The sequence below is a fragment of the Erinaceus europaeus genome, chromosome 2, assembly GCF_950295315.1.
Source record: "Erinaceus europaeus chromosome 2, mEriEur2.1, whole genome shotgun sequence".
In the NCBI taxonomy this organism is placed as follows: domain Eukaryota; kingdom Metazoa; phylum Chordata; class Mammalia; order Eulipotyphla; family Erinaceidae; genus Erinaceus; species Erinaceus europaeus.
Genome location: NC_080163.1, coordinates 134,706,563 through 134,733,806, shown reverse-complemented (window position 1 = coordinate 134,733,806; position 27,244 = coordinate 134,706,563). Strand labels below are relative to the sequence as shown.

Below are 27,244 nucleotides of genomic sequence, written 5' to 3'. Positions count from 1 at the left end.
TCCCAGTGGTTTTTTTTTTCCCCCTTCCTTCTTTCTACTTTATTGGATAGGATAGGGAGAGAGATAAGATACCTACAGACCTGCTTTGCTGCTCATGAAGCATCCCCCCCTGCAGGTAAGGAGTGGGAGCTTGAACCTGTCTCCACGTGTGCATTACCACTTAGCCCCTGAATCATCATTACATTTTAAATCACTGAGAAAGGTCAACTGCTGACAGTGTGTAGTATCAGCATGTCCCCTTTATTAGTCTCCATAGTCCTGCACTTCATGTTCTATATCCATTGTCCAACAATAGCTGCTTCCCAACTAGAAGATACAGTAAATCATTAAAGGAAATAGTATCTTTACCAAGATTTTAAAAAGTTTAAGAGTACTTTTTTCCTCTAACATTAGCAACAGTTTCAATCTTCTTGTTTTTCTTTTTAAATAGACTAAGAAAGAAGCTACACTGATAAACATACTGCTACAGAAATTCTCAAGTTTGTTGGGAATCCAGCTGCATCAGAACATGTAAGCTAACATCCATGATAATAACAGGCATTGGCACTGCAATTTGAAAAGGGAAACTACGTAATTCTGTTAGCTTGGGTTATTGGTTTGTGGCATATTATTACCTACCTTTGCAAGGCATAATTTAAAAAATTATGTTTATAATACTCAATTTTGTGAGGTTAAATCCTCTAAATTCTTGTTAATGAATCTTGGCACAGTAAGCAAAGGATTATAACTGCAAGAGTGACGGATAAATCAACTCTGCTGCCTAGCAGCAAGTAACAGCAGAATATTCACCACCCATGTTCCAGCATGGCTGTGAGATGTGAGCTTACTGCATTGAAAAAAAAATACAAACATGATGAGGTCTGCCTGCTTGGTTAAGACACTATGATGCTTAAATAGAAATGCAAGCAGGCCTCTTATTGCTGTTGTCGGCACTATTCAAGAACCAAAAACAAGGTCTGGATAGTGCTCACTATGGGTTGCTAGCTTAAAATCTAAATGTGTCCTTGGGCAAACCAGTGTAGAAATCAGGGCACAGAATCTTTACCTTTATTGTTAGCTACTAAGCTATGATACAAACCAGTCAAAAAACATTAAAAGTTGCTTGAAACAAGAATGTACTGATACACTACCAGAAGTCAAAGGACTATCTTTCAGTCCCAAAGCCACCACTGTAGATAAGGATGGCTTAGGTAGGGGGCAAAGGAGTACATAAATTAGAACAGTAAAAGTTCCATCTATCCAGGAAAGCATCAAACTACTATAGCCACATGGGGACCAAATTTTTGAGATCACTTGTAAAGATTCTCTTAATTGTTTAGTTTTCAAATGAAAACAGGAATCCTTCTCATCCTGTAGGCTTTCCAGCTCACTACCCAAGAGACTTGAGTACTTCTATTAAGGCAACTGGAAGTCCACATTAGTGTTGAATGGTAACTTCTGCCCAATATATGGCCTGTCCTTCCTTTGCCAGAAATGTAATCCAACAAAACATGCTATAGGAAAAATGGGAATTTATACAGTGCTGCCCTCTGGTAAGAAAGAGCACTCAAAGCAAAAGGCCACAGAGGGCTCCCTGAGAATCCAGTGGAACTAAGAGAGGCCTTCAACTTTGCAACTGGATCCAGGTGAAACAGTGCCCTGTAGAAAGCTGTAGTGTATATGCCAATGGGAGGACCGAGCTTCTGATAACTGTTACAACGGCCTCCTGAGTCATTTTTCCTGTTCTATTAGAGAGAAAAAATATACAGCTTAGCCTTGATTCTCACTCATCACACTCCCTCTGTACAAAGGGAGTTCTAAGTTTTAGAACCTCATTACAGGGTTGAGACACTGCATGTAGTGCCCTCCTCCATTGTCCAGCTTCTCCCCACAATGCTTTCGCCTTCTCACTCCCCTATGGAAGGATGGTGGGACTGGTGAAGAGAAAACCTAGGATCACACTGATAGGAAACAGACAAGCATGGCTGCCAGGAGCTAGCTGCTCTAGCTTCATAAAGCATCCAGTCATTGGTCTCTTGAGAGCAATAGAAAAACTGGAAAGCAGCAAAACTGGTAGAACAGGAAGAGAACCCAGAGGAAAAGTATACTCAGTGATGGTTAAGAGAGGGAAACAAGTTCATGGAGATCCTTTGTTATAAGGAGAAACTGTTCAGTCTCAATTCTCAAAACTTAGATACTGCCTGGTTTAAGAGGTCTATGTTTTCTTTTTCAACTCTTCAAATCTCCGGGAAAGATCATCAAAGTCAATGTCCTCAGATGTTGAGGTTTTGGCACCAGCAGATGCAGTTGGTAGTGTGTCTGGAACAGATGGCAACTCTGGTAAAACAAAGTTGTCGTAGGTGTCCATAGGTCTAGAAGGGAGCTTTGCAGAGGCTTCTGGCTTGGGTCCAGGACCTAATTAGGGCAATGGCACAGTGTTACAAATGCCAGAGAAGTGGCTCATATCCAAAATAAATGTCCAGTAAGGTGGAGTTGACTAGAAATACAAGAGAACTGTCTAGGGTAATGGGAATGTTCTAAACCTTTACTGAATTAGTAGTTACATACTATACACAAGTATACAACAGGTCCTCAGATAACAATTTTGTCAATATTGAGAATCTCAACCAACATTGAATGAGGGATATATATATATATATATATACACACATATACACACACACACACACACACACATATATATATAATCAAAATATACACTTCTATAAAACTCCACAAATTTAAATGGATACTGATCCTTTTTGGGTTTCTAGGATAGCAGTAGTATTTCATACCTATTTCTTCCTCTTTACTGTTTCCATTTAAAGTGGTTTGGTATTTTCAGGCACAATGGAAATTGAAGCAGAAGGAATATAAGGGGACTAAAAAAATAAAACTTAAAAACCTAAGAATGCATAAAAAACATATACCACTAATGAAAACAAGAATCTTGGGAGGTAAGACATCCTGAGAAAAGCTTCTCTTAGAAGACAACTCTGAGGGAGAGACATTAATGAGCAAACCACCAGTAGGCACAGCACTGAATCTCCTGGCTCACTTACCAATAATCTGTGCAGAAGAGACATTTTTATCAGCATTAGCATCGTCAACCTGAAATACAGAAATTATTACCAGAGGACAAAGCAATGGTATCACTAGAAAAAGTAATGATGCCGATTTAAGCCACTGCATTTCCCAAAAGCTTAGTTGCTTACCAAAAGCAATAAAACCTAAACCAAAGAAACTCCCTCCACCTGTGGGCAATTTCCTGGCCTTCTTTCAACCAGACAAGATACCATACTGAACTTCCAAGCAAAGAAAAAGAGTATTTACCACACCATTAATACCTCTTTAATCTGAATACCTTCACCTTCCATGCAAAGAGGAAATACTAAACCACTGAACTCTTCTCCAAGAACCAAGTCCTCAAATATTAATGAAGATTTTCTACCTCATTCAGAGAAACAGTTGTGAGCAATGCTTCAATGCATGCCGAAAGGAAAATGTAAGAAAAACTCAGACCACCTAAAGAAGAAATCTAAGCATGATCAAGAACAGAGACAACAACCTTCATGAATAATTTCCAAAGTAAACACCATACCAGTTTGTTTTCTCAATAAATGTGTCAAGCAGAAGAGGTCTCAAAAAGCATATACTAGCTGAGGAAATGAAGTTGGTAGAAAATAATTCATTTAATTCTAAATCAAGCCTATCCTCATCACCACAGTTCAAGGTATTATTACCATGCTGGGTACTTAGCTGTAAGTTTTAACTACAAAGCTAAACATGGGATTAATGTTAAGGACTAAAATTTATTAACTGCATACTTTTATTTAAAACAATCTGGCAGAGGCCAGGTGGTGGCACACCTGGTTAAGCACACACATTACAGTACACAAGGACGCAGGCTTAAGCTCCTGGTCCCCACTTGCAGGGGGAAAGCTTCATGAATGATGAAGCAGTGCCGTAGGTGTCCCTCTCTCCCTTTCTATTTCCTGCTCCCTTCTCAATTTCTGTCTGTATCAAATAAATAATCTAGCTACTATACCTTTGTATGACAGAATTTATAAAATTACTACTTTAATTATAATACAGCACTAGCTCAATGTAATTTCTGCTTAGTCTAAACATATATGACTGGCTAATACCTTACTAGAACATTTTTTTTGTGGTGACTAGGTCTCATTCATGCACAATTCTTAAAATTTATTTATTGGCTAGAGACAGCAATCAAGAGGGAAGGAGGCTATAGGGAGAAAGACCCCCATAGTACTACTTCACTACTTGTGAATTTTTCCCACCTGCAGATAGGGCCTTGAACCTGGGTCCTTGAGAATTTTAAGCATTCACAATTCCACCACTCCCACTTTTTGAGAAGGAGAGATAACTGCTCCACCTATAGAAAATCCATGCAGGACTGGCAAAAATAGCTCACTTGGAATAGTGTGCTGCTTTGCAATGTATATGACCCAGGTTCAAGTTCAGCCCTCACTGCATTAAATAAGCTCTGATGCTATGGTCTCTATCACTTTTTCTCTATCTTAAAAAAAAAGAAGAAAAGAATATTAGTGCAGGTGCAGGAAATAACATAATGGTTATGCAAAGAGATTCTCATGTCTGAGACTCTCAAGGTCTCAGGTTCCATCCCCTGCACCACCATAAGCCAGAGATGAGCAGTGGCCTGGGAAAATAAATTTAAAATAGTGCACGGGCTCTAACTCAAATCTTTAAGGGAGTCAGGTGGCAAGTAGCACACGTGGTGCAAAGCACAAGGACTGGCGTAAGGATCCTGGTTCAAGCTCCCGGCTCTCCACCTGCAGGGACGTTGCTTCACAAGTGGTGAAGCAGGTCTGTAGGTGTCTATCTTTCTCTCCTCCATGCCGCCCCCCCCCAATCTTCCTCTTCTCTCTCAATTTTTCTCTGTCCTGTGCAATAACAACAACAATGATAATTAATAAGGGCAACAAAAGGGGGGAAATAGCCTCCAGGAGCAGTGGATTCAAAGCCCCAGCAATAACCCTGGAGGCAAATAAACAAAAACAAAACAAAAAAAACCCTGCATATCAGATGTTAGGCTCAGAAAAAAAAAAAAAAGTCTTTAAAATGGAAAGACATGCAATCTACCAGGTGAACTATTTCAAACTTCTGCAGAACTTAGAAAGTTTTTAAAAATATTCTTTATTTATTTAGTAAGCCTTTCTTGTTATTGATGTCGCTGTTAGATAGAACAGAGAGAAATGGAGAGAGGAGGGGAAGACAGAGAGGAGGAGAGAAAGATAGACACCTGCAGACTTGCTTCACTGCCTGTGAAGCGACTCCCCTACAGGTGGGGAGCCGGGGGCCCGAACCAGGATCTTTACGCCGGTCCTTGCTCTACGTGTGTTTAACCCCCTGTGCTACCGCCCGACTCCCTCAGAACTTAGAAAATTTTATCTAGGGAGTCGGGCTGTAGTGCAGCGGGTTAAGCGCACATGGAGCAAAGAGCAAGGACCGGCATAAGGATCCCAGTTCGAGTCCCCAGCTCCCCACCTGCAGGGGAGTCGCTTCACAGGCAGTGAAGCAGGTCTGCAGGTGTCTGTCTTTCTCTCCCCCTCTGTCTTCCCCCTCCTCTATTTCTCTCTGTCCTATTCAACAACGACGACAACAAAGTAACTACAACAATAAAACAACAAGGGCAACAAAAGGGAATAAATAAATATTAAAAAAAAGTTTTATCTAGTAACTCCCTCCTGATTCCTAGCTTTAACTGCAGATAATGCACTGCCACCAATAATGCTACCGCCACCACCACTCCCCAGGTCCAGAGTAATGTGTAAGCAATGTTAAGAGTCCAAAGCAAGATTTGTATTTGTGCTAAGAGTTGATCAAAACTTTGCCTTCCCTGTAGCCATAATTTTGCTCTCCATGGTATTCACTCTCCTGCTGCTTATAAAAGAGGTTCAGGAACTTACAGATTCATACGATGGGGGAGTTGCTGGTATCTGAGGAGGATGAATATTGGGAAAAGTCCCCATTGGCAATCCATTGAAATCTGACTGCAAAAGAAAGGAAACATCAGAGACACTAGCCCCAATTTACAGTTTTTGAGGTTTGTATTTGGGAAAGTGTGTGTTTAATTTCTCCAAATTACTGAAGCAAATGCTCCAGTGTCTACAAGGAGATATTCTAAACAGACTGAACCAAAAGCTTGTGAATCTCAATGATTTTTTTTTCTTAAAAAAAATTCTTTTTGGATAGGTTAGAGACACCTGCAGCACTGCCTCATCACTTGTGAAGCATCCCCCTGTAGGTGGGGACTGGGGACTTGAACTTGCATCCTTGCACTTGGTATCAAGTGCTTAACCAGGTACATTACCACCTGGCCCCCTGAATCCCAATTATTCTTCTGCATTATGTTCAGTAAATTAAATATGAATGCTTTTACTGCTAAATCATCTTGACAACCTACAGTTCCTTAGTATGTTCACAGAGCAATGCCACTTTTCCCTCATGCCTTCAGGGTTTCACAACTGTACCTGTAGATATCACTGCTTGAGGCAGGTTGTTTTTGTTGTGCACTGAGGCTTCACTGACTTTTTCAGGTAGAGAGCAAAGCACCACAGCACTTCCTTCAGTGTGGTGGAGACAGGTTATTGGGCTGTCTGTAAAGCCACCGCACATTTTTGACAGAAAAACATGACTTTTCCAAAAAAAAAAAAAAATTAAAAAAAAACCATGACTTTTCTGAAAACCCAACAGAACTCGAGTCATGCCTATGATAATTCAAGTATGCTAGCCAAGTGAGCTATCTTGCTGGCACCAAATCCCCCCCCCCCAGACAGAAGCTGAAAGAGTCACCACAGTATTGCTCCACCACTCATAAAGCTTCCCCTATGCACCATGTAATGCTCCCATGTGGTTGCTGAGGACTCAAACACAGGTTTATGAAATGTGTGCTTACTGGATGAGCCATCTCCTAGCACCTACCACACCATGTTGTCTTATCTGTTGCATTTTCTACAGCTTACATCTACATTTATTTATGCTCCAGAGTTATTGTGAGGGCTTGGTGCTTGATCCACTGCACCTAGAAGCTTTTTCTTTCTCCCTTTGTTTTGATAGAAATGGGTGGTGGGAGGGGAGAGGGTAGACACCTATAACAGTGCTTCTCTACTGCAGGTGGGAAGTTGGGGGCATGAACCTTAGTCCTCACATATGGTAATGTGTGTGCTCTAGTAAGTGGACCAGCAGCACCTAGCCTCATCTACTGCCACAAGGGTTGTTGCTGGAGCTCTGTGCCTGCACTTCGAATCCACTGCTCCCAATGGTTTTTGTTTATTTTGTAGAAACAGAAGGGGACAGAGAGACACCTGCTGCCTCTTCACTACTCGTGAAGCCTGCCCCCTGCAGGTGGGGATCAGGGGCCTAAACCCAGGAGGACCACCATCTGACTCCCCATATACATTTATTTATACTTACTGGTCCCTTTGGAAGTGGGTAGGAGAAAGGAGTATTTGGAGATGGCATGGGCATGGGCATAGGCATTGGAACTGTTCCATCAGGTCCAGTAATTGGTGCTGCAAATCCACCCCCTCCTCTTCCAGGGCCCCCTTTCTTCACATCATCTGTGAAGCCAACATCAATAAGATCTGTCTCTACTCCAGGAGGAGCTTCTGCCTAAGGAAAGGAAACCATTATCACAGGTCAGGTCCCCTAACAAGCAGACAATGAGATAGATGTTAGCATAGAAAAGTTCACTGGCATAGTTTCTTTTCTTTCTTTCTTTTATTTTAATATTTATTTATTCCCTTTTGTGGCCCTTATTGTTTTATTGTTGTAATTATTATTGTTGTTGTTACTGATGTCATTGTTGTTGGATAGGACAGAGAGAAATGGAGAGAGAAGGGGAAGACAGAGAGGGGGAGAGAAAGACAGACACCTGCAGACTTGTTTAACCACCTGTGAAGCGACTCCCCTGTATGTAGGGAGCCGGGACTCGAACCAGGATCCTTCTTCTGGTCCTTGTGCTTCGCGCCACGCACGCTTAGCCCGTTGTGCTACCGCCTGACTCCCTGGCATAGTTTGAGATGAAGATGTGTGGGGAAATCAAAGAAGCACAAATCAAAAGAGCAAGAGAAAAGTTGGGCTGTAGTACAGTCACCAAAGATGCCTCAGCAAATTCACCAGCAAGTTCTGGGGCAAAAAGACTGTCTTTAAAAACCCTGCACTAAATGCAGGGTGTCCCAAGGGAAAGATTTTGGGAGATTTCACTCTTTTCTGAGGGCGATTGCTAGAGGGATATTCAGCTATGTGTGAGCTACTGAATACCAATATTCTCAAGGGTTGAGGCAATAAATACTTCTGTCCTGAAGTGTGTATCTGCGACAGTACACCAGCATATCCCACTAACAAACAACTGTATGTTTACTAATTGCATATTTGCCCTCCTTATAGTATAACCTTCTTAGGACAGGGGCCTTTTCTTTACACATCTCTATTAACTTTCTAGGTACTGTCTGGCACATGACAGGCATCCAATAAAGGTTTCAGGATCTGTTCTGTATCCTGGGATATTTGTTACCTTCAGGATTTTCTCAATTCCTTGAAGTTTATCAAAAGCAACAATAATGGCAATCTGTTTTGAGGTTTGTACCTTTTCAAAACGTTTTTAGACATAACCTAATCCAGTCCTTAAATACCATGAGATATGCAGGCATATATAGTTAGCCAAGAGGGTAGTAACTTGTACAAAGGTTTAAAATGAACTCCCACATACTAATGTGAGTTACTATAAAGAATATACATTTTCATAGTTATATCTAGAGACTCATTTTCCTTTGCATTGTGTGCTCTAAACTTACCATGACTACAGAATCAGGCTCATAGGGAACATTGTAGTTTTTTGCAATTTCAATAAGATATCTTTCCACCAGGATCTTAGGTGGGGCTTCCACACTCAGTTTGTGCATTAGCTGTGAGTAAAAGGTCAAGGGTTAAGATTCATGTACACCAGTCAATCTACGATTAATGCATCTTTTAAGCTTTGTTCTTCTCATTTTATAGGAATAAAAAGGGGAAAACAGCTTCAGATCAGTTAAAAATTTTTTTCATTCACAAAGCATTTTATAAGAGGCATGTCTCTGATTCTCTGGCTACATATGCTTTATGGCACAGGTATTGGCAAAGTCACATCTGAATTAATTCAGTCCTCTCCCCTTCTCCCTTCTATCTCCACAAGTACAAGGGGCATACAGATGGGAGTCATAGTGAAGAATAACAGTGAGCCACATGATCAGAGGTGTCTGGAAGATTAAGGAATGGAATGTACTACCAGTCAGTCTTCCTCTCACCCTGAAATAAATGTGCTCTCACTAGAACTACAGGCAATAAAATACCCTACCCCAACCATGTTTAACAAATATGCTCATTACCCTATCATTCACGGTTCCAATCTGGTTGGTTCTACATAATTTGCCATATTCCTTGCTATACTTGGCACAGAGCTGATCAGCAACCTGCAAAGAAAAAAAAAAAAGAAATAAAAGTGGAGACCAGTCTACAGACTATTTTAAGTTTCTTGTATTAATAGTAACCATGTTATTATAGAATTTCCAAAAACCTAGTGTTCATAAAACCTTAAAGGGTCAAAGGATGACAGAGGACCTAGTGGGGGTTATACTGTTATATGGAAAACTGGGAAATGTTATGCATGTACAAACTATTGTATTTACTGTTGGATGTAAAACATTAATTCCCCAATAAAGAAATTTTTTTAAAAAACCATAAAGGGTCCATATCCATTTATCCATCCACTACCAACTAAGTACCAAAATTTTATTATGATGTACACACTAAATGAACAAAAACAGAAGTCACTGCTCTTAGTGTCTTACTGCCTTTAGAGTTGTCACTATTCAAACAGTCACACAAACAGGGGCCAGGACATGGCTCACCCAGTAAAGTGAACATAATACTATGCATGAGGACCTGAGTTCATGTTCCTAGTCCCCACCTGTAGGGAGTAAGCTTCATGAGCAGTAGAACAGTGCAGTAGATGTGCCTTTCTGTCTCTCAACCCCCACCAAAAAAGAAAGCTTCCGGGAACACTACAGCTGTGTAGACACAGAGCCCCAGCAATAAGCCCGGTGGCAAAACAAAAAACACACAAGGGTACAAAACTACTGTGTAAGTGCTACCAACTATGCTGGGGTAGGGGAATAACATTAATGCTTACACAAAAGACTTTCATGCCTGAGGCTCTGAAGTCTGATTCAATCCCCCATGTCACCGTAAACCAGAGCTGAACAGTGCTCCAGTCTCTCTCATATTAAAATAAATTAAATTTTAAAATAGGACAGGACACTGGTACCCACCTGTAGGGTGGGAAACTTAACTGCAGAACTTTTTCTTTCTCCCAATTTCTGTTTCTATCCAAAAATAAATAATAGATAAAAAATTTTCAAGGAACCAAAAAAAAAAAAAAAAAAAAAAAAAAACCATGGTCAATCATCAAGTCAAAGTAAGTTCAAAGGCCTCTAGTGCAGAGCCTGAGGGAGGACATGAAGAGATGTAAGGGCCAGATAATGTTGTGCCACATTAGCAATAGTAGGAATTTTGTCTCTCCTAAAGCTGATATAGGGCTTTAAAACAAAGGGTAACGAACAGGACATCTGTTGTTCATATAGTATAGTGAACAGACTAAATGCCAAAGTAGGTTATGGAATTAGAATAGTAGTGCAAGCAGATGAGAATGGCATGGGACTAGAGTGGTCCCAATCGTGGGAACTCGGTAAAGGAGCTCTCATTCTCAACAAACAGACTTTCTGTTTATAATTTTGTTGTAAGGTATACAGGATTTATTTATTTATTATTATTATTTTGACTATTTTTTAAACTAACTTTTGGTGTTTTCCTACCATGAGATATTTTGTGTGTATGTACCTTCCTTTTTGGCATATGGGCATTATAATATTCCCAATGGACTGTTTTCCCCTTTCAGCTAGAGACACAAAGACAAGGAGAAACACTCACGGCTATGACTCTACTGTTGATGAAACCCCCATGTGGCTCTGGGGGCTTGAACCCAGGTCTTCACACATGGTAAAGTGAGTACTCCACTGGACGAGCTATCTTCCAGACCTCTGTGGGTATGTTCTGTCAATAGGATTATCACTGGAGCTCATGTCTCCATGATGGTTGTACTTCCACCAGACTTTTTTTTTTTTTTTTTTTAGATAGTGAGGGAATGAAAGGCACCACAGCACTGCTCTACCACTCATGACACTTCCCCTACATAGGTGCTCCTATGTGGATCCAGAAGCTCAAACCTGGTTCCTCACACATAGTAAACTGGACACTTTACTGGGGAAGTCATCTCCCCTTAGTAATCCTTTGTGGATTATAAAAATGAAAGTTTCAAAGCAGTGCTGCAGGTGTTTATCTCCCCTCTCAATTTCTTTGTCTTCACAAAAGAAAAAAAGGAGAGGGGGGTGGCTTCCAGGAGCACTGTATTCATTGTGTAGGCATAGAGCCCCAGTAATAACCCTAGTGACAATAAAAATAATAGTAATAATAAAGCATAATTCTTTCATTGGGAATTAATTTTAATATAAAGAGGTATAGTAGAAGCTAGGTTAAAAATACAAAAAGCAGGGCCAAATGTTGACACACCTAATTAAGCACAACAATACAATGAACAAGAACCACGGTTCAAGCTCCCGGTGCACACCTTCAGGGGAAGTTTCATGCACTATGAAGCAATGCTGTGTCTCCCTTTCTCTCTTACTCCCCATCCCTCTCGATTTCTATCTCTATCAAATAAATGTTTCAAAAATTATTTAACCAAGTGGTGGTACACCTGGTTCAGTATACGTGTTACTATGCACAAGGACCTGGGTTTAGTCTCCCTACCTGTAGGGGGGAAAGCTTCATAAGCAGTGAAGCAGTGCTACAGGTACTCTTTCCCCTGTCCAATAAATAATGCATGAAGTTTATCATTTAAAAAAAAAAATACAGGGAGTCGGGCTGTAGCGCAGCGGGTTAAGCGCAGGTGGCGCAAAGCGCAAGGACCGGCATAAGGATCCCGGTTCGAACCCCGGCTCCCCACCTGCAGGGGAGTCGCTTCACAGGTGGTGAAGCAGGTCTGCAGGTGTCTATCTTTCTCTCCTCCTCTCTGTCTTCCCCTCCTCTCTCCATTTCTCTCTGTCCTATCCAACAACAACAACAACAATAATAACTACAACAATAAAACAACAAGGGCAACAAAAGGGAATAAATAAAATAAATATTTAAAAAAAATACAAAAAGTAGTTGTCTCTGGGGCTGGAAGATAGCTCTCTTGGTAAAGGATACACTTTACTGCACATGGGAACACCATGTACATGTTCTGAGGTGTCTTTCTTCCTCTAAGAGTTCACCAGAAGCAACAGAATTACATAGGCATGAAGCCCTGGTATATCACAAGAAATAAGATAACTTATCTCTACTCTCATTCTTCTATCCATAAAACACAGTAAATAATACCCTGCCTATTCAGTTAAAATAGAGGTGGTTTACTTTCTGGGGAGGTTAAGCCAAAAGAACTCAGGACTCCAACCACTGCTAGCTGTTACTTAGAACAAAATAATTAATAGTCAGACTTCTTACATTTCAAACAATGCAATCTTTGACTACCTTTTCTCCTAGATTCTCAGAAATCCTGGCAGTGAGTTGTATGCCCTCTAGGTAGAAAACAGGATGTTATCTTTTTGGAGAAAAAAAAAAAACTTAAAGAAAAAAAACTATGTCCTAAGGGTCTCAAGTTTCAAGAAAGGGCTTTGCCATATTGGACTGTCCCAAAAGTCACTTGATAATCTCCTTGAAAATAAAACAAAAGGCAAATATGTATAAAACATGTGAAAACAACTTAATTGGATTTTTATCTTTGTAGTCCATGTTATAATGTAATTATTCAGTGTTTCTTCTGCTATATTCAAAGCCACGTAAATAAGGCTAGTATCATTAACTCAAAACACCTGAACAAATATTTGTGGAATAACTAGATGGGGAGCCAGAGATGACCCGAACTGCCCCTGCGGCTACAGACAGACTATGACCCACATAGTCAACGACTGCCACCTCTCCAGATTCAAAGGAGGTCTCGAAACTTTACATCAGGCTCAACCTGACGCTGTTGACTGGCTACGGAAGAAGGGCAAACGCTAGAAGAACCAGATGAAGAAAAACATCTGTAACCTGATAAAAATGTTTTCTTTTTACTCACTGACAACAGTGTCAGAACTTCTCTAAGTATATACTTCAGTAACAATGCAATAAAAATAGTTTAAGATGAATATGGTAACCAAGAAGACTTGCTCCTTCAAAAAAGAAAGGTATTAAAAGTTTGTAAGACACTACTATATTCTATCAGCAGAGACCTGAAAAAGAGGAAGAAACAAATTTACAAAGTCTATTTCAGGGGGCCAGGCGGTAGCGCAGTGAGGTAAGTACACATAGTGCAAAGTACAAGAACCGGCATGCATAAGGATCCCAGTTCCAGCCCCAGGATCCCTGCCTGCAGAGGGGTCACTTCACAATAAGTGAAGCAGGTCTGCAGGTGTCTTCTTTCTCCCACTTGATCTTTCCCTCCCCTCTCAATTTCTCTCTGTCCTATCAAAAAAGAAAAGAAAAGAAAAGAACAAGAAAATTGAAAAAATGGCCTCCAGGAGCAGTGGATTCATAGTGTAGGTAGGCTCCCAGCCCAAGTGATAACCCTGGAGGCAAAAAAGTAAAAAATAAAAAAGCAAAGTCTATTTCAAAGGAAACATGAGATGGGTAAAAATACACAGTAAAATAAGCAGAAATGACAAGTGTTTTGAAAATATAAAAAACTATATAGACATCACAGAAATTATCTGTACTCACTATTTTCAACTCAGCCACTTCTGATTGTAGTCGAGGAGCAGCCCAGATTAATGTTGACACAGATTCAGCCAGACCAGAATCTAGTTCCCTAAAGGAGACAAAAATTTTATAATCTTCAAAGCAAACCAAGAAAACTCTAGTATGTTTGTAGCATGTAATTGATTTTTTAAAAAGACTTTTCAAACATTATTTGATAGGACAGAGAGAAATTTAGAGGAAAGGGGAATAGAGAGGAAGAGAGAAACAGACAGCTGCAGCAGTGCAGCATCACTTGGGCAACTTTTCCCCTGCATATAGGGACTGGGGGGCTTGAGCCTGGGTCCTTGCACATGTATGCCACTGTCTGGCCCTGCAGCATGTACCTGAAAGCCCTAAAAGCTATTTCACAAATTTCACTTGACTTCAGGGGCTAGGAAATTGCTCTTTTAGTAGAGTAAACACTTTACTATTCTTGAAGACCCAGGTTTAAGCCCCTGATCACCACATGGGAGCATCATGGAAAGTGGAAGCTTTCACAAAGTGGTATAGTATCTCTCTCATAAGAGAGGAGTGGTGAAGCAGGTCTGCAGGTGTCTATCTTTCTCTCCTACTCTCTATGTTCCCCACCCCTCTCAATTTCTCTGTCTCTATCCAATAATAAACGAAATAAAAAGACTAAAAAGATAAAAAGGAGAGGGGTGAAGGTAAAGGACTCAGGAAACTTAGAGGTGAGGGGCCAGGAGGTGGCACACCTAGTTAAGCACACAAAGTACAAAAAGCACAAGGACCTCCATAAGGATACAGCTTGAGCCCCTGGCTCCCCACCTGAGGGCGGGGGCGGGGGGGAGGGTCACTTCACAAGCAGTGAAGCAGGTCTGCAGGTGGGGAGAGGGCTTATTTATTTTGAGAAAAAGAGATACAGAGAGAAAGACCAGAGCACTGCTCAACTCTGGCTTATGGTGGTGCTGGGGATAGAACCTGAGACCACAGAGGCTCAGGCATGAAAGTCGTTTGCATAAATATTATGCTGCCTCTCTAACCCCTCAATGAAGATCTTTTAAACAGACAAAATGGGAGTCGGGCTGTAGTACAGCGGGCTAAGCGCAGGTGGCGCAAAGCACAAAGACTGGCATAAGGATCCCGGTTCGAACCCCGGCTCCCCACCTGCAGGGGAGTCGCTTCACAGGCGGTGAAGCAGGTCTGCAGGTGTCTTTCTTTCTCTCCTCCTCTCTGTCTTCCCCTCCCTCTCTCCATTTCTCTCTGTCCTATCCAACAACAACAACAACAACAATAAAACAACAAGGGCAACAAAAGGGAAAAAAATAAATAAAATAAATATAAAAAAAAAAGTAAAAAGTAAACAGACAAAATATCTTACTTCATAGACTGGATGAGGCCAAACCGAGCCAGCAGCAGGTCACAATATAGCTCCAGGATCTCCATGGCCTCCACAAGGTAGTCTTCCCGGATAATGTGTTCCACTCGGATCCGAGCTCGTTCATCTTTTCCAGCAGCCAAATAATCAGCAATCTCTTTTCTGGCTTTCTGGGCCAATTCCGCTAAGGTGCAAATTCCAATATAGTCATGTAACAGTAGTACACCAGGTCCTGACCTACAGGCAGACCTCCACCACAAGAGAGAGAAGTAGTGGTCCCCATTCTATCCTAGCTTAGTCTTTCTTAGCAAATCTAGTAATATCTCACCTAGTCTACACTTAGCTACTATGTGAGAGAATATTTTGGTGTAGCAAATTTGTACCTCAGACCTCATGTGTCCTATCCAATGAAGAGCCACTTTTCTTAGCAACAAAATGATTCAGTCTAGGGATAGAAGACAGCTCACTAGGTAGGGTGTACATCTTGCTGTGTTTGAGCACTGGTACCATATGGGAACTCCAAGGATAGTGAAACAGTTCTATGTGGTCTTTCCTGTCTTCCTTTCTCTCCAGTTAACAAGGGGAGAAAAAAACAGATGAGGAAGTGGCTCAACTGGTAGATTATTGGACTTTCCTGCCTAAATTTCCCAATTCAATCCCTAGTACCATATATTCCAGAGAGGTGTTTTTACTTGTCTCTCTCCTTCACATGAAACTAACTATCTCTCTCTCTCTCTCTCTCCCTCTCTCGCATGTAGTAAGTACAAATAATAAAACCTTTCTTTGTGGGCCAGGTAATGACATATCTGGTTGAGTATACATGTTATCTACACAGGTCCAAGTTCCAGCCTCCAGTCCCCACCTGCAGGGAGAAGCTTCTTAAGTGGTGAAGCAGTGCTGCAAATGTCTTTCTAGCTCCCCATCTCTCCTTTCCCTCTCAATTTCTGTCTAGTCAAAGACCCAGGTTCAAGCCCTCCATCCCTGCCTACAAGGGACATGAAATAGTGTTGCAGGTGTGTGTCCCCACCACCTCCCCAATTTCTCTGTCTCTATCCTAAAGAAATTATTGTTTTAAGTGGGCTAAAGAGGTCACTTTAGAGGTATGTATGCAAGGGGTCCTAAGCCCCCTCCCTGATGCTGCATACAGAACAAAATTATTCAGCTTAACTAGTCAAAAAGAGCATCTTAATGTAAACAAAGTTTAAAGAATAAAGAATCCCGTGGTCTGGGAGGTGGTGCAGTGGCTAAGGCACTAGACTCTCAAGCATGAGGTCCTGAGTTCAATCCCCGTCAGCATATGTACCAGATTGATGTCTGGTTCTTTCTCTCTCTCCTCCTATCTTTTTAACAAATAAATAATCTTAAAAAAAAAAAAGTCGGAGGGTAGTGCAGTGGGTTAAGCGCAGGTGGTGCAAAGTGCAAAGACCAACATAAGGATACTGGTTCGAGCCCCTGGCTCCCCATCTGCAGGGGAGTCACAAGCAGTGAAGTAGGTCTGTAGGTGTCTTATCTTTCTCTCCCCCTGTCTTCCCCTCCTCTCTCCATTTCTCTCTGTCCTATCCAACAATGACAACATCAATAACAACAATAATAAAACAATAAGGGCAACAAAAGGGAATAAATAAATATTTTTAAAATTTTTTAGGCACAAAATTCCTGGTGGGAAAGGAAATCATGCATTACTCACTTTTTTTTTTCTCCAATAATTTAAGACGATTTATGACTAATCTCAAATTGACTCGTAAACGCTCAGCTTTAAATCCAGAGCCCAGCATGCTGTGTTGTTCTTCCTGGAAAAAGAGAAAATAGTAATGATTTGTAAGTTCAGAATAGATAATATAAACCAAAGTCGCTTTCTAAAACAGGCAAATAATACAATCTTATTCACCTTTTCAAAAGATAATTTTGGCTGTTGTATAGAGAATTAATTGGGGAGAAAGTAATAAAGTACAATACAACCATGGTCAAGATAAAAGTGCAATACCTTTCCTGCAAAGAGTAGCTGAAGCAGATGGACTACATGGAAGTAGAAGTGTCCCTGCAAGCAGTGTGGTGTCCAAACTCTCCTAGATGAAATTCTATGCAAATCCATTACCAGTGGTCTGTCCTGAAAGACTTTCTGAATAACCATTATGCTCCCTCCCCAGCCCAGATCATACTTCACTATGTGCATGGACCCATGTCTGAGCCCTCAGCCAGCACATAGGGACACTGCACAAAAGGGAAAGCTTCATGAGCAGTGAAGAAGTGATGCTTTTTCTCTCCCTCTGTCTGGAGGGGGTGGGGAGTGGAGAGGTGAAATTGTGCAGTCACAAAACCCCAGAAAGTCTTGGCAAGGAGAAAGAAAAAAGAGGACATGACTATACAAGGCAGAGGGAGTAGAGAGTGTTTTATGTGTAAAATCCCAAGTACCAGTGAGAATAAGCAGCTTTCAAAGAGTCACTAGTTTAGCACAGCTGAAGTATAGCATTAATTACAGCTTATGCCATAGCATGTCTCTTATAAGTTCAAAATCTCACTTTGATAGTAAGATGTCAGACACTAGAGATTAGATTCTGATACTTGATACATCCTTACAGATGTGTCGTTGTCTCAAGGCATCCATAACCTGAGATGTATGGGAGGCAGAATGACAGAAAAACAGTATAATGGTTGACTCAACCAGGTATTTATCCAAGATTAGCCAGCAATTTAGAGGCAGAGTTAAAAATAAAACAAGTGAATCTGAATTCAACACCCAAGTTAAATTATCTTAACTACAACATTTTCTGCACCAAAAAATTTAATACCTTTTAACTGCTTTCAAAAATGTTTTGAGTACCTTCTATAGCGAAACAGGCAATGGAGGTATTTTTTTTTATATTTATTTTATGTATTCCCTTTTGTTGCCCTTGTTGTTTTATTGTTGTAGTTATTATTGTTGTTGTCATTGTTGGATAGGACAGAGAGAAATGGAGAGAGGAGGGGAAGACAGAGAGGAGGAGAGAAAGATAGACACCTGCAGACCTGCTTCACCGCTTGTGAAGCGACTCCCCTGCAGGTGGGGAGCCGGGGTTCGAACCGGGATCCTTATGCCGGTCCTTGTGCTTTGCGCCACCTGCGCTTAACCCGCTGCGCTACAGCCCGACTCCCGCAATGGAGGTATTTTAATAAAGAAATACGTAGAGTTTGTAGTCCAGACAGAGAAACGTATTACATAGCAACTGAAAACACAACTTACATAGTAACTGAAAACACAACTGTGGTAAGCACCACAAAGAAGTAGTGTGCCATATGTGAGACTGAGTCTAGTCCCAGTGCTTCAGTTTCTTTCCCTCTCTATATCTGAAAATGTCAGTTCAGAGGTGAAGCCCCTCCCCCAAAGAATCTTACAGAACAGGATTTAATCTCTTCAGCTGCTTGTATAGACTCAAATATAAAATATAGTGTCAAGGAATGGCATGTTTGGTACCAGGGATAAAGCTTGGGAACTTGTAAATACTATTCTCTACACTATAACACCTCCCTGGCTACATGTTCTGTATTTTAATTAATATATCATTAATATAGTCAGTAAAAGCTTTAAAAATATTCTTAATAACTACATAAAATTACTATTATAATCTGTCTAATAAGTAGTATTAATTCATTATCCATACAGTTATTTTGATTATTATTATTTTTTTTTTTGCTTTCAAAATGTTGATAAATATATAGAAGTCTGGGCATGGGCCTGGGAAGTGGTGCACTGGATAAAACCTTGCACTCTCAAGCATGAGGTCCCAAGTTCAGCCCGACATCCCATGTGCCAGAGTGATACTTGGGTTCTTTTACTGTCTTTTTTTTTATTTTTTATTTAAGAAAGGATTAATTAACAAAACCATAAGGTAGGAGGGGTACAACTCCACACAATTCCCACCACCCAATCTCTATATCCCACCCCCTCCCCTGATAGCTTTCCCATTCTCTATCCCTCTGGGAGCATGTTTTTTTAAAAGTAAAAATTTGACCTTGAGAGAACTAATGCAGTTTCCAATGGAAGGGATAGGACAGAACTCTGATGGTGGGAACTGTATGGAATTATATCCCTAGTATCTTACAATTTTATAAGTCAATATTAAATCAGTAATTAAAAAAAAAAGTGAGGGGGCCAAGCAATAGACTGGGCAATAGCACAGTGGTTTAAGCTGGTACAAAACTAGCTGTGCCTTAATTTTCAAGAGGTTTAAAAACAAACACTCGGCCCAGTAATTCTACCCCAACTTGAATTCTACTTTTTTTAAGTTTAGAGACAGAAATCAAGAGGGAAGGGAAAGACAAAGAAGTAAAGACACCTGCAGCACTGCTTCACCACCTGAGTGAAGGACTGGCGTCAGGATCCCGGCTTGAGCCCTCAGCTCCCCATCTGCGGGGGGGGGGGGGGGAGGGGTCACTTCACAAGGGGTGAAGCAGGTCTGCAGGTGTCTTTCTCTCCCCATCTTCCCCTCCTCTCTCGATTTCTTTCTGTCCTATGCAACAGCAATAACAATAACAAGGACCACAAAATGGGGAAAATGGCCTCCAGAAGCAGTGAATTCATAGTGCAGGCACTGAGCCCCAGTGATAACCGGGAGGGTGGAGGGGGGTAGGGGTCCAGGTGGTGAACATACCTGGTTGAGCACATAGGTTACAATGCGCAAGGACTGGGGTTCAAGCTCCCAATCCCTACCTGCAGGGGGAAAGCTTTGCAAGTGGTGAAACAGGTGTCTCTCTGTTTCTCTCCCTTTCTATCACCCCTTTCCCTCTTGATTTCTGGCTGTCTATATCAATAAAGATTTTTTTAAAAAGTATAAATATTTTATGAACTCTATCAACTCCACTGAGTGATGCTCTGGTTTCTGCCACCTACCCCCTCAACACACACACACACACACACACACACACACACACACACACACACACACACACCTCTTCCTCATTAATAACTAAGTAAAGCTTAGGAAAAAATGTTAAAACAGGATTTTTCCTTCAGGCATATTTTCAAAATTGTAATCAGGTACCCTAAGTACTACTGAACCGTTGAACCATCTAGCATCTGTTAGTCTTTAAAATTTAGTTTTTGGACTGGCAGGTGGCTCACCCAATCAATTGCATGTTTCTACTCACAAGGACAGAGCTGAGCTCCCAAGACACCACATGGGAGCACCTATATGGGGTAAGCTTCACAACAATGCTCCCCACCTCTGTCTCTCTCACCCTCTGAAACAGGAAAAGAAAGAAAGAAGGGGGAAAAAAAGCTGCTGGGAGCAGTAAAGTCATGCAGGCTCTGATCCCCATGGATAACATTAGTGGCAAAAACAAAACAACAAAAAAAAACTTGTTTTAGAGACTGGAGGATAATTCAACTTTTACAGACAGAAGGACAACAGCACTGAAGCTTCCTTCCGAGCAGTGTGGGCTGGATTCAAACCTGAATTGTACACGACAAAGCAAACACATTATCATAAATCTAGATTGTGGGGAGTTGATAAGAGTTCATAAAATATTTTAAAATTTATTAATTAGAAGAAAGTAAAGCACACACTTTGCCATGCAGGGACCCAGGTTCAAGCCCCCAGCATTACCTTGAAGCCCTACACCACGGAAACTTCATGAATAGTGGAGCACTGCTGTGGTGTCTCTTGTCTCTCTATCTCTATGTGGAAGGGGAGGAAGACTCCACCAGGACCAGAAGACTCACTCAAGTGTAACAAGCTCCAGCAGGCATACAAAAAAAAAATTATATATGTATATATATGAAACTACTACCCAAACCAAGAGACCCTCACAAAATGGGAGAAGATCTTTACATGCCATACATCAGACAAGAGGCTAATAACCAATATATATAAAGAACTTACATATCTCAACAACAAGACAACAAATAACCCCATATAAAAACGGGGGGAGGGCATGGTCAGAATATTCACCACAGAAGAGATCCAAAAGGCCAAGAAGCACATGAAAAAATGCTCCAAGTCTCTGATTAGAGACTTTATGCAAATAAAGTCAACAATGAGATACCACTTCACTCCTGTGAGAATGTCATACATCAGAAAAGGTAACAGCAGCAAATGCTGGAGAGGGTGTGGGGTCAAAGGAACCCTCCTACAATGCTGGTGGGAATGTCAATTGGTCCAACCTCTGTGAAGAACAGTCTGGAGAACTCTCAGAAGGCTAGAAATGGACCTACCCTATGATCCTACAATGCCTCTCCTGGGGATATATCCTAAGGAACCCAACATACCCATCCCAAAAGATCTGTGTACACGTATGTTCTTGGCAGCGCAATTTGTAATAGCCAAAACCTGGAAGCAACCCAGGTGTCCAACAACAGATGAGTGGCTGAGCAAGTTGTGATATACACACACACACACACACACACACACACACACACATATATGAATACTACTCAGTTATAAAAAATGGTGACTTCACTGTTTTCAGCCAATCTTGGATAGACCTTGAAAAATTCATGTTAGTGGAGTCCGGCGGTAGCGCAGTGGGTTAAGCACACGTGGCGCAAAGCGCAAGGACTGGCTTAAGGATCCTAGTTCGAGCCCCGGCTCCCCACCTGCAGAGGAGTCCCTTAATAGGTGGTGAAGCAGGTCTGCAGGTGTCTATCTTTCTCTCTCCCTCTCTGTCTTCCCCTCCTCTCTCCATTTCTCTCTGTCCTATCCAACAACAACGACAACAATAATAACTATAAGAAGAAGACAACTAGGGCAACAAAAGGGAATCAATCAATAAATAAATATTTTTTTAAAAATTCATGTTAAGTGAAATAAGTCAGAAACAGAAGGATGAGTATGGGATGATCTCACTCTCAGGCAGAAGTTGAAAAACAAGATCAGAAAATAAAACACAAGTAGAACCTGAACTGGAATTGGCGTAGTGCACCAAAGTAAAAGACTCTGGGGTGGGTGGGTGGGGAGAATAAAGGTTCAAAAGGATGTCAGAGGACCTAGTGGGAGTTGTATTGTTATATGGAAAACTGGGAAATGTTATGCATGTACAAACTATTGTATTTACTGTTGAATGTAAAACATTAATTCCCCAATAAAGAAATTATAAAATATATATAAATGGAAAATTTAAAAAATCACAAAGGTGATAACTTAATATAGTACTAACTACCAATATGAAATAAATCATAGACTTAATTAGTCTACCATAAAAGAGCAATTTAATTATAATTTCAGGATTTGAACTTTGTGTTTCCAAAGCTAACTACTAAAACCTTAACATCTTACGTGATCAGGAGTATTAATTTGGGATTCGGGAAGTGGTGCAGTGGCTAAAGCATCAGACTCTCAGCATAAGGAATATTAATTGTCTGAGCCCCCAGAGGGGTCACTTCACAAGTGGTAAAGCAGGTCTACAGGTGTATCTATCTTTCCCCCCTCTATCTTCCCCTCTCCTCTCAATTTCTCTTTGTTCTATCCAATTTAAAAAAAAAAAGGTCACCAGGAGCAGTGGATTTGTAGTGCTGGCACCAAGCCCCAGTGATAACCCTAGAGGCAAAAAAAAAAAAAAAAAAGAACATTAATTCTAGAAATATCATAAAAGTGAATAAAATATCCCACTGAACAAAATATGAACAGTATATATGATGGTTAGTCATATACACAATCTAGGTAAAAAATAAAATATGGGGGCCAGATAGTGACACACCCAGTTGAACACATATAGTACCACATGAAAGGACCCAGGTTCAAAGCCCCCTTCCCACACTGCCCACCTACAGGAGGAGAGGCTTTGCAAATAATAAAGCAGGTCTGCAGGTATCTCTCTCCCTATCTCCCCCCCCCCCAATTTCTCTGTCTTATCAAATAAAAATAGGAAAAAAAAAAAAAGGGAAAAATAGCCACCAGGATTTATAGTATAGGCACCAAACCTCAGGGACAACCCTGGTAACAGAAACACACACACACACACACACACACACACACACACACGCTAGCTCTGTATAAGTACACTTGATGACATTTGTATTGAGAAACAACTAACAACAATTTTTTTTTTTTTTGCCTCCAGGGTTATTGCTGGGGCTCGGTGGTGGCACTATGAATCCACTGCTCCTGGAAGCCATTTTCCACTTTATTGCATATGACAGAGAGAAATTGAGGAGGAAGGAGAGATAGATACCTGAAGACCTGATTCACCACTTGTGAAGCGACCCCTCTGTAGGTGGGGAGTCAGGTGTTCAAACTGGGATCCTTGTGAGGGTCCTTGAGCTCCGTGCTATGTGCGCTTAACCAAGTGCACCTCTGCCCAACCCCCACTAACAAGTTTCAAAGAAGCTGCCTAGAAACAGTAATCCTGAAAATTCCATTTAAAGTAGCCAAAAGCAGTGGTTCTTTCAAGTAGCAGCTGCTTCCACCAGTTGCTGTGGTCAAAAAGGAACACAAAGTGACATTTTCCCTTGATGGTCTCCATTCTATTTAAATGATCTGCAATAATTCAAGAAAATTCCCAAGTTGTGTTTTAGATTAAAAAAAAAAAGTCACTATTACAATTGACATGTTTCAAAGAAAAAAAAGCTAAAAATAGCAACAATTAAAAAAAAAGAAAACCTAGGGGGGGTCTCTGTCTCTCTCCTTCTCTGTCACCCCCTTCCCTCTCGGTTTCTGGCTGTTTCTATCCATAAATGAAGATAATTGAAAAGATTTCAAATCAATATTTTAAAAAATATATTCATGTAAGACTTTCTGCATTTGAATTTCATTACATTGTTTCTAGTTTTCTTTTTAATTAGAGCAAACTATATATAATTAGAACTTAATTCTGATTATTTTAAATGAATGAGAGCTTAAATTAAGTCAACTGGGCTAGAAGACTCTGGACATTTAGAAGTCAAAGACATAAGAGTGGGGGAAATGAAAAATAATTTGGGGACTAGAAAGATAGCATAGTGGTTATTCAAAAAGACTTTCATGCTTGAGGCATCTAAGCTTCATGTTCCATCCCCAGGACCACCATAGCCAGAGCTGAGCAGTACTCTGGTAAAAAAATAAATAAATATTTGCACACACTACTTTAAAAAAATGACACGATCTGGGGGCTGGGCAGCAGCACACTGGTTAAACGCACATAGCAGGAAGCACAAGGACCAGCGCAAGCCTCCAGCTCCCCACCTACAGGGGGGGTCCCTTCACAGTTGGTTAAACAGGTCTGTAGGTGTCTATCTTTCTCTCCCCATCTCTGTCTTCCTCTCCCCTCTCAATTTCTATGTCCTATCCAACAACAACAGCAGCAACAACAATGGAAAAAGATGGCCTCCAGGGGCTAGGTGGTGGCACATCTGGTTGAATGCACATGTTACAGTGTGCAAGGACTCAGGTTCAAGCCGCTGGTCCCCACCTGCAGGGGGAAAGTTTCACAAGCGGTGAAGCAGTGCTGCAGGTGTCTGTCTCCTTCCCTCTGTATGTCCCCCTTCCTCTCGATTTCTGGCTGTCTCTATCAAATAAAGATAATGAAATTTAAAAAAAAAAAGAAAAGAAAAAGATGGCTTCCAGGAGCAGTGGATTCATAGTGCAGACAGAACCCTAGAGATAGGGGAGCAGGGTCTCAAACCCAGGTCCTGCAACATGGCAACTGCTTAACCAGGTGCACCAATGCCCAGCCCCCTTGTTCTTTTTTTTTAATTAGTTTATTTGTTGCCCTTTATTGTTGGATAGGACAGAGAGAAATGGAGAGAGGAGGGGAAGACAGAGAGGGGGAGAGAAAGATAGACACCTACAGACCTGCTTCACCGCCTGGGAATCGACTCCCCTGCAGGGGGAGCGGGGGGGGCTCGAACCGGGATCCTTATGCCGGTCCTTGCGCTTTGCGCTGTTCTTTTTTTTTTTTTTTTAATATTTATTTATTTATTCCATTTTGTTGCCCCTGTTCTATTGTTGTGGTTATTATTATTGTTGTCGTCGTTGTTGGATAGGACAGAGAGAAATGGAGAGAGGAGGGGAAGACAGAGAGGGGGAGAGAAAGATAGACACCTACAGACCTGCTTCACCGCCTGGGAATCGACTCCCCTGCAGGTGGGGAGCGGGGGGCTCGAACCGGGATCCTTATGCCGGTCCTTGCGCTTTGCGCTGTTCTTTTTTTTTTTTTTAATATTTATTTATTTATTCCATTTTGTTGCCCCTGTTTTAGTGTTGTGGTTATTATTATTGTTGTCGTCGTTGTTGGATAGGACAGAGAGAAATGGAGAGAGGAGGGGAAGACAGAGAGGGGGAGAGAAAGACAGACACCTGCAGACCTGCTTCACTGCCCGAGAAGCGACTCCCCTAGAGGTGGGGAGCAGGGGCTCAAACCCGGATCCTTACTCCGGTCCTTGCGCTTTGCGCCACCTGTGCTTAACAACTGCACTACAGCCTGACTCCCCCCACCCCTTGTTCTTTCTATCTGAAAGTAGTGAAGCCCCAGGGAAGAACCCCACGGCCCCAAAAAAGGCAGAAGAGGAAGATACCGCAGCACTGCAGCTTCCTCCAGTTTTGAACCCAGGTCACGTGCTCACTCCATAATAGATCTTTTTGTCGTTGTTGTTGTTGCTGTTTATTTAAATATTCATTGAATAAGACAGAGAACACCAGAACATCACTCTGGCACATGCAATGCCAGGGATTAAATTTGGGACTTCCTGTTTGAGAGTCCAACACTATCCACTGTGCCAAACCCTTATCACTAAAGTGTTCTATAGTCACTGAGGCTTTACTGCTCTAGGCTGACTTTTTCTTTTCCCCAGACAGAAAGGCAGTAACAGAGATAGAGAAAAAGATATCACAACAATAAAGTTGGCGCCGGTAGAGTGACAGGCCCCTCACCTCCAGCAACACCCCCCACCACCACCACCACACACACCCACCCAGAGAAACAACCACAACACAGAGTGCGGAGGGCAGGCTCCTTCCAGTGTCTCTTCCCTTCTGGGACAGAGGCCTCCACCTGCCTCGGCAGGAGCAAGTGTCAACTTCCAACAGCCCGAGGCGCGCAAATGCAGGCGCCTCGGGAACCAGCCCAGGAGGCCGCCCGGGGCCACTGTGGACCCTCGGCCCTCCTTCCTGAGGTCTCTCGGGGCCCGGGGCCGCCGCCCAGCTCGGTCCAAACTGTCACAGCCACGGTGGCGGTGCGGAGGTGACGGCGTCTCCGCCCCAGGGAAGAGACGTCTGGGGCAGCGAGGAGCCGGGGCAGTACGGCGGCTCCAGCATCCAGGAGCCACAGTCCCCAGGCAGCTCCGGGTCCCGCCACGCCCCCCCCCCCCCGGCCAGATCCCCACACCCGAGAGCGAGCGCCTTCCCTTTCTCCTCGCAGACCACCTCAGAGCTGTTTGAACGACCCCCCCCCCAGATCGTGACACAGGCCGACAACGTCTAAACAGGGAACGACAGGGCGAGGAGGGGGAAACAAAGACGAGGGTGAGAAGGCCGACACTCACCAGACAGAATCCACCAGTGAAAACGAAAGAGACTGACTCAGGTTTCCGAGTCCAGCATCCAAAATGGCGGCTCCGCTGACCTTAACACAGCAAGCGAAGGCGGAGGGATCCGCGGGGGTTGAGCTAGCCCCGCCTTCCTTTGCAGGGATTGGCTGCGAGAGGCTGCTCCCGGAGCAAACGCTCAGAGGACCTCGCGGCTCTTGCATCCTACGGAGCCGGCGTGTTCCGGGACTACTTCCCGTGGCGGAGGCACGAGGTGTGACGCGTTATAGACGTCACGCCCCCCTGATTCACTTGCCCGGGCGCGCCCTGGATTTTGCAGGTCCGGCCTGGAGCGGCAGGAGGCTGGAGGTACGACTTGGTTCGCCCACTAGGCGCGCCTAGTACTCGTATTCTGAATTATTCCACTCTTTGGAAAAACCGGCTCCGATATTGTCTTTCAAATCCCTGCAGTCACTCCTTGAGATTTGCTAGGGTTCCGCGTTTGACACCTCGGGTTGGGGAGGACCGAGGCGGGGTTAAGGGGCGGCTGTTGTCGAAGTGGAGGGGGAGCGACAGTTTTCCCAGTCTCGGTTTCTTTCCTGAGAAGTGTGGCTGCG

At 42.3% G+C, this 27,244-nt stretch overlaps 2 protein-coding genes and 1 non-coding gene across 3 annotated transcripts in view; 2 read left to right on the top strand and 1 right to left on the bottom strand.

Moving 5' to 3' along the window:
• The window catches only part of PKD1L3 (polycystin 1 like 3, transient receptor potential channel interacting), an 88,724-nt gene extending 87,950 nt beyond the window's left edge, over nt 1–774 (top strand). The window contains 2 exon segments of the mRNA XM_060172042.1: nt 437–510; nt 711–774. Coding sequence (XP_060028025.1) covers nt 437–510; nt 711–774 — 138 coding nt within the window.
• Nucleotides 10–26,783, bottom strand: IST1 (IST1 factor associated with ESCRT-III). The gene is made up of 10 exons (XM_007526644.3): nt 26,646–26,783; nt 16,902–17,004; nt 15,218–15,398; nt 13,861–13,948; nt 9,390–9,473; nt 8,820–8,930; nt 7,438–7,635; nt 5,931–6,014; nt 3,042–3,090; nt 10–2,394 (listed from the first exon to the last, which is right to left on the bottom strand). Exons 2-10 carry the CDS (start codon nt 16,987–16,989, stop codon nt 2,195–2,197), a joined length of 1,083 nt encoding a protein of 360 aa, XP_007526706.1. The 5' UTR covers nt 16,990–17,004; nt 26,646–26,783; the 3' UTR covers nt 10–2,194.
• On the top strand, nt 23,562–23,690 carry LOC132537358 (small nucleolar RNA SNORA16B/SNORA16A family). Its single transcript, XR_009548801.1, has one exon. It is a non-coding gene; the product is annotated as a small nucleolar RNA SNORA16B/SNORA16A family (small nucleolar RNA).
• Nucleotides 26,784–27,244: the final 461 nt, after the last annotated feature.